The sequence below is a fragment of the Ascaphus truei genome, chromosome 1 (assembly GCF_040206685.1).
Source record: "Ascaphus truei isolate aAscTru1 chromosome 1, aAscTru1.hap1, whole genome shotgun sequence".
NCBI classification, from domain to species: domain Eukaryota; kingdom Metazoa; phylum Chordata; class Amphibia; order Anura; family Ascaphidae; genus Ascaphus; species Ascaphus truei.
In genome coordinates, this window is record NC_134483.1 from 315,850,988 (window position 1) to 315,859,160 (window position 8,173).

Below are 8,173 nucleotides of genomic sequence, written 5' to 3' on the forward strand. Positions count from 1 at the left end.
GGACCAGGTTTTCTTTCCCTAAAGATGTTAAAATGGCGTCCGAGCACTTGGGCCGGATGTTGAGCAATGGAGGATTGAAAGCGCGCGCCAGGGACTTTCACCACAAACAAATAAAGATATTTATTTTCAAATCTCGACAAAAGCAAAAATAATTCTTCACCATCGATCTTCACAAATAATAATAACAGTCCAACTAAACCGCAGCAATAATCCTTCAAAAAGACAACCTTCACAAACAAAAATAACAAACCACCAAGGGGCACATGGGTCTCCAGGCACTTACTAGATGAGGGCACTGACTTTTGAGGGGCAAGGGTACCGCTCTGGGTGAGACTTCCATCAAACTTTGCACCAGGTGATCCTTTCATTTGAGACACAGGTTCTCTGTGCTTGAGACCTTTGGTCTCCTGAAGTCCTGTCCATCAACGGTCTAGCTCTCTGGCTACTTGCCTTTTCCGGCATTATGTTGCTGCCCGTGTCCCTGATGCCGTCTCCCTGGATCTTCTTCATTAGATCTAATCTTATTACTCCGTCCTGATTACAAGAGTAACTTACTATTGACGCATGTCATTTTCAACCTCATTTACTATGTAACTATGTATTTAAACCACTCCCCCTTGCTCAACTAACTACAGGGAAGGATAAGGGCCAAACTTAAGCATATTTACAAATATCTAGCATTACTATAATAAATAGTTATACATTATATTTTCATGAATTAAATAATAGTGTTCTTATTGTCTTTGCATACCAGTGTACAATCTGTCTCACTTTGTAGGGCGCTATAGCAACATTACTGTAATTCGCCAACAGTTTTGGCAAAAATGGACAAAAAAAGTGGCTGTTTTTCCTTTTTTTTCTTTAATTAAATCCACCATAGATCAGCATTTGATGTTTAAAAAAAAAAAGGGGGGGGAACATGTTTCTTATATTTTGTGACCGTGCCATTAAGTGCAAGAGAAAATCCTTGCCTCGTGTCCAGGAGCAAACTGTGTCATCTTGACCCGCATCTCCCACTGTATCATGCGCGGGTCATGAGGTACGAGCACTAACGCATGTTGTTCTCTTCCAGAAAACGGTTAGTCTGTACCCATTCCAAATTCACAGCATCGCCCTGTCAACCTTTGCATCGCTGATTGGACCATTTGGAGGCTTCTTTGCCAGCGGTTTCAAAAGAGCCTTCAAAATTAAGGTATGCATAATAACATGGCTGTAAAGGGTTTGTTGTAGAAGTTACGTTTACATTGTGCTTTTTATTATCCACTTGAATGACTGGGTGCTCCAAGCAAAATAACTATATTGCTAACCATATACCTTGTTCCGAGACACTAATCACGTTCTATACCTTCAGGTATCTACTTTCAATAGCTGTGCAGGACAGTTGTAAGCAGCCGTCACATTTAGGGTTAATAAGAAAACAAGGGTTAGGCCCATGATGATACAGAGGCAGGTTTGCACGATTATTATTATCATTGCTTAATTGTAAAGCGCCAATGTATTCCGCAGCGCAGTACAATGGGGGTACAATAAACTGTAGGTTTAATAAAAACTAGTTAACTAGTTGATCTAACCATAAAAAAATTAGACTCCTCTTCCCAGCATATTTATAGCACATGTACTGTAGGTTGTCGTTCTATACTTTTGGTTATGGCCAAGATATTGCCCCCCCCCCCCCCCCCCCCAAGCAATCTCAATTAATTAAACACACAAATCCCCTAGCATTCTTGGAAATGTTAATGTTCTTGCGATTTCGAGAAGCTGGGAGATGAATTCCAGACTGATTGATTGTCATGAGGAGATCAAAACAAGGATCTTGGCTGAGCTGCCCTGAAAATGCGAAGCTGATATAATATGGGCTGTCCTGGGAAAACATCATGACTATAGACAAAATAAATATATTGCTGTAATAACATTATCATTAACATCCTTTTCTTCTAAATGAGGAGAGGGTTTTGAAAGTACAGTAACTATACATGATTTCTCACGCAGTAATAACATCCTGTACCTGCCAACTAGCTCCAGGTCAACTTTGTGGTGGTGTTCCATGCCAGTCTTTGGTTATATCTTAGGCTGCGGCCCCGCTGGCGCTGACTGCGCTCATGCTTGAATGGTGATATCACCAACTCTCCAAGCATGAGCGCGGGTGTCCTGTGAATTTTGCGCGCGTGGAGGGGGGGGTTGCATGGGCGGCCTATTGAGCGCGCTTCGAACACTTTTTTTTTTAACTTCCCAAGCGCCAAGCTTGGGAGAGCGCGCGCATACGCCACGTGAGCGGGGACGTGAGAATTCACTTTGCACAAAGTGAACTCGGCAAGCGCCGCCCGCTCAGCGCTAGCGGGGACGCAGCCTTACTCTATTGTAGCAAACATTCTATCAAACCAGCAAATGAGGATACAAAACCAGGACTGGATCATTCATTATAGAGTTAATAATATAATTAATTATAGAGACATTTGGCAGGTATGAAAATGAGGACACAATTTCAAAAATGCAATGCCTGTTTTAAATATGCAGTTTAGATTATCATTTCAAAAATAAATGACATTTCAGCAGGGAATGTAGTCAGATACCTTTATTGCAATCCACATATAATATAATATATACAATATATTTAAAAATAGATTTGAAATAGATAGGAAACAAAAGATGCCTATAAAAATAAGGTTTGGAACGGTAAATAAAAATTGATAGAATCTGAAATAGGCATTATATGTTAAGTTTCCCCATCTCTGGTAAGCAGGAATATAACCTTAAGACGCACAACGACAAGCTTTGTATTGGAAACATCTTAGAGGTATCGAATATATCAAATAGCAGTGCTCATGGGAGTAGAGCAAGGCCTTAAAATAGTAATGTTCCGTAATATAAAACTGTGTTAAGCAAGACTACCCCTCAAACATTTAAAGCTCCTTCTATTCATAGAATAGGAAACAATAGAATGGAGTTCTACCCCAACAATAAGTTCTGTTGCTTTTTTTAGTGCCTTCTACATTTGAACTCTATATACCATATATAATCAACACGGTAAACCTGGCATAGTTCTGTTTGTTGTAAAAGTAAGTTAGAAGAGTAATACTGACTTCCAAAGACGTGCATTACATATTTAGGTTGGCTGGGCTAGACCTTTCCACCTAGAAAACATGTGATCCATATTCACACAGCATTGACCGTTTACTTTCTCAGGGGGTTTTTTTTGCCACTTGATTCTGTTTTAAGTTGTCAGCATATTTAAAGGAAAGCTTTCCGTATCGGAAATGCCAGTTATTGATTTTCTGATCTCTTCAAGGACTTCGCGGACACCATCCCTGGGCACGGAGGCATCATGGATCGTTGTGACTGTCAGTACCTAATGGCTACATTTGTGCATGTGTACATTGCCAGCTTCATAAGGTAGGGGCGCGCCTCACTTTTTATGTATCGTATTATTGTCTGACGTGTCTTGTTCAACATTCATGAAGGAAAGATAAGTGCACTTAGTTACAACGAAAAACTGCCACGGGTGCTCCAGAAGCATTAACGTATTGAGGTACAGTAGACCCCTCAAGTAAAGAACATGGCACTCCAGTGGACTTGGCCAAAATACAATTTTAATGGTGACAAAATAATTGATCAATGTTTTGGACCAAAACATTGATCCTTTTATTTGTTCACCACTAAAATGGTGGTGAATTTTATTCCACTGAAGTGCCATGTTCTTTACTTCAGGAGTCATTCAACATTCACTAATCGGCACAACCACTTTTGTTCACACTAACTGTTCAAATCAATAATAGTAGCGCTAGCCTGAGTGATTTAGTAAATCAGGCTGATTATTTGCTGTTTAAAACCAAAGACATAACATAAAACACAGACAAAGCTCATTGCACATCCAGAAAAGCTTATATAGGGTACAGTGCCTAAATATACATGTATAAATAACTAATAAATAAAATGGTCTTTTAGTTTAACATTTTGGCCAAAGTGTTGTAATCCCCTGAGCCAACTGCACGGCAGACCACGTTTCAAGGGTCCTTACACTAATATAAATTCTTAATAACCTGTGCATTGCCAGGAAGAATGATTTATAATAAATCTGTCAATATTAGTTGCAAAGTTCTAAGTCTGATTGAAACTTTTATTAACCTGTACATTACCAGGAAAAGCACTCTAATAGATTTGTCACAATCACACTGTAAGCAAGCAAGTTCCCCTGATAGTGGAAGATGCCATGGAGTGAGCTTTTAACCATTTAAATGTGGGAGGGAGTGAGCTTCAATTAGGTAGGAGGTTGCCACCCTCCAATCAGCTAAGACTAGCTGAACAAGAATTATAAAACATACAGAACACCTACAAGCTCATATTGAACCCCCAAAATACCCACAACATATATATATATAAGCATATAAGTTTCACAGAGGAGTGCTACTGAGCATGGCGATATATATATATTTAAAACCAAAGACATAACATAAAACACAGACAAAGCTCAGTGCACATCCAGAAAAACTTATACACGGTACAGTGCCTAAATATACATTCATTATTAAGAATCTATGGGGCCTATGCAGAGAGCAGCGAATTTTCGAAATTCGCCATTTTTTGGAGATAATCTCGCAGAAAACAGCAGAAAATGGAGATTTCCGAAAATCGCGCCAATTTTTCATTTCTATTTGTAAAACTCGCCTCGCGGCTGGCGAGAACCGCAATCTCGCCAGTTTAAAATATATCCGTATGCAGAGAGGCGCGAACGGCATCTAGCGGCTGTTCGCGCCAATAAAATGGCGCGATTGTCTCCGTTTTGCCTCGCCAAAAAAAACTGGCGCTCGCGGCCATTGCAAAGGGAAAAAAAAAGGCGCGAATTTGTTTTTACAAGTTTCCGAAGCGCGCATCTCGCCAATTTAAACTCGCCAGACGCATCCATGTTAAACATAGCAGATTTCGCACTTTTCTGCATATGGAGATTAAAACTCTCCAAAAAAGCTCCTTTTTATGAAATTCGCCATTTTTAAAATTCGCTGCTCTCTGCATGAGGCCCTATATTAGTGTAGGGACCCTTGAAACGTGGTCTGCTGTGCAGTTGGCTCAAGGTCTTACAACAATTTGGCCAAAATTTTAAACTAAAAGACCATTTTATTTATTAGTTATAATCGTCTGGCAGGCAGCAAAAGAGGACGTGCTACCCGTCAGCCTGGCCTTAAGTAGGCCTTCTGGGAACCCTCCCGTGCCGGGGAGGGAGGTGTGGGGGTGGGCCAGCGAAGGGAAGGCCAGACCCCCCTGGTCATGAAGTCCCCCCGCCTATGGCTAGGGAGGCCGCTTGACCAGGGAGGTTCCAGGAGGTTCCCCTCTCCCCCCGCCTTGTACCCACATGTAACGTACAAAAGAAGACAGGAAACGGGAACTGGAGGTAAAATGGCCGCGGCTATTTATTTATACAGAAAACCTAATGGGGTAAATGCACTCCCTGCCAGATTGCTCCTTTGACATAATGTTTACCAGCACCAGAAAGCCCCATAGAGCAGTCTAGGACACGTCGCCGCTTCATTGCCGGGATAGTTGTGATATTTCTTCTAACCCCTTACCCTAAAAAAAACCTGCCTCAGGACCGAAACGACCAGTGACGAAACAGCCGCGTGTAAAAGTCCCATTCCACCATAGACCATATAGCATAAGACTAATTACTGTATTAGATTCCTCAGATGATATACTGTAGTGATAGTTTTCTAAAACTAACAGGTCACTGTTGCAATATTAATGTTGAGTATATAAATGTATCAAGAGTCTTAGGTAGGCATACTGGACACAATGGTGAAAGGTGTGATGCGCTCGAGAGAAACACAGCTCTTTGGTCCATGCAGTTTCCTCCTCTCCTTGGACACACCCTCAGGCTCCTGACTGGCTGCATGACCCATCAGCAGCCAATCAGGATGGAGGATTCTGCCCATCCCTCTAGCAACAGCCCTGCTCTCTCCCTGCTCGGGGAAATCCTGCGGCCCCCAAGCTGGTCACGTCACTATGTCCAGAGAGGTAATACCAGACACATACATGTCCAGTATTACCTCTATTTTTCTGTACTGGACAGTGTGCCCAAATACAGGAATGCCCGCTTCAATACTGGACACCTGGCAACCCTAAGTCTGTATGCAAAATAAAAAAATTCTGAAGGGTTTAGTCAAATAGATATATCTCTATATATGTGTGTAAATGTATTATCTAATGTGTGTAACCCCTCAGATGGAGGCTAATCTCTCAGACTACTAAAGCACTAGTTCATTTTATTTCCTTTATACAAGTAAATTTGTTTTTATTTCCAGGGGTCCAAATCCTAGCAAAGTTTTGCAGCAGCTTCTGGTCCTCCATCCCGAACAACAGCTCAACATCTACAAGGCCTTGAAGGCCCACTTGACCGAGAAAGGCGTCATCCAAGCAGCACTTCCTGAACTATAAAAGCAGGCTGTGAGAATCGTTGACCCGTCGACCATAAGAATGGAGACAACCAGTCATTGCACTGGCTTAATAGCACTCCACCAAAGGCTCTGATCCTTTGTCAGAACAATTGTGAGCAATTTCCCACGGTGGATTATAAGATCAGCTCCACATCACTAAAGCACAAGACTAACGTATGTTCCTGTATTTTTATTTTTTTTTCCAGAAGAGATTGCTGTTGTAAGAGAAAATGTTCAATTTGTTAAGTGAATCTAACAATTGAAAATGCTCAGATATATAAAAGTGGCATTTTATGAGATGCTCAGGGTCTCAGGGTTACTACAAGCAGTGATACCTTTTAATAGACCAACTTGAAGGTTTATACATACTGTAGATAAGGATGTAAGAGTATTCAATTACCTGTATATGAACTGCAGCTAATGAAGCTACTTGTGACGCCTGTCAAAGGTGCAACACCATCTATAAAGAACTCTGATGGTCCAATGAAAGGTACCATATCTTGCAAGATATATATATTATATTTAGAGATATATATACACATCACACACAGAAATATAGTTCACAAATATTTGTATTACTTTCACAATAGGAAACCATTGGAGACCTCTCCGTGCTGAAGAGTAGTTACGTTTCCTTGTCATAGTGTTTTAAGCTTTTTGTTTTATTTGCAGTTTGATATTGAACTGACCACCCACAATTTTATCTAGTGGAAGTTGCTTTGCACCTTCATTGACAGGCCCAAATATGAGGCGCGGTCCCACATCTGCACTCTCCAGGACAGATAAGCACATTTACAGCTCTGCAGCACAGCCTGTATTTTATCTGTAACACTTGCAGTTTTATTTAGGCCTCCATTACACATCATACAACAAACATAAAAATATAGTTTTATCTCTCATCCAGAAATGCAACTACACGAAGTACAGATTACTTAAAAAGTAGGCTTGTGAACCAAACCAGCAGCACTATGAGCAATACACAATGCCTAGTTCCAATACGTGTAACTTTAGATGCGGTCTTGGTTGGTGTAAAACCATCTGTGGGCTAGTAACGTGTGATCTTGTGATGTCTGCTCTTCCCTTCAGTGTGCTTTTGGGGAATCAATTAAACAATAACCAACCAATTACAAACATACTGAATTAAAAGTAACAATGGAATTGGCCAAGTAAGGGCCTAATTTATTAAACCATGCTAGCTAAATCAATTTTAAACCAGCATTGCAGTTTAGTAATGTGACCCTTGCCTACAAAAATATTAAACAGAATGGCGCAATAAAAAAAAAAAGGTACATAATATGTTTGGTTGTCTTCAAGCTTTGCTGTAGGCCAAATCTGCAAAAAGTGAATGTTGCTATTTAATGGAGACCAAAATACATTTGTCATTTTTAGCACAATTAGGAATTAATGCATTGATTGAAAAGATGTGTATTTTCCCTTTTCATGGTCTTTACACTCGTTTCCATGTGGACACCACTTTTGAGCCATGGGGTGATGGACTGCATTTGGCCTGAGATAATAGAAGTTGCAAGACTGAAACATTAGAACACAGCAATGCAAATATGCCATATTTATTGTATTTCCAAACGCTAATCCCGCTGACTGGTGCCACGGTTTTTTTTTTTTTTTATTCAAATTCATTTGAAAAAAATAAATAACTTGAAATGTTTTAAAAGGGTTTTATTCTGTGCTGTATATATTTATTTTCCTTATGTTTACAACGTAATAAACTATTGAAAAACCTGTTCTCTGTA

The 8,173-nt window shown here is 40.3% G+C and overlaps 1 protein-coding gene across 1 annotated transcript in view; it reads left to right on the plus strand.

Annotated features, from left to right (window-relative positions):
• Positions 1-8,173, plus strand: part of CDS1 (CDP-diacylglycerol synthase 1) — an 86,533-nt gene extending 78,360 nt beyond the window's left edge. Inside the window, exons 11-13 of the mRNA XM_075605715.1 lie at positions 1,073-1,192; positions 3,287-3,390; positions 6,291-8,173. Coding sequence (XP_075461830.1) covers positions 1,073-1,192; positions 3,287-3,390; positions 6,291-6,423 — 357 coding nt within the window. The 3' untranslated portion in view covers positions 6,424-8,173. The remainder of the gene's footprint in view (positions 1-1,072; positions 1,193-3,286; positions 3,391-6,290) is intronic.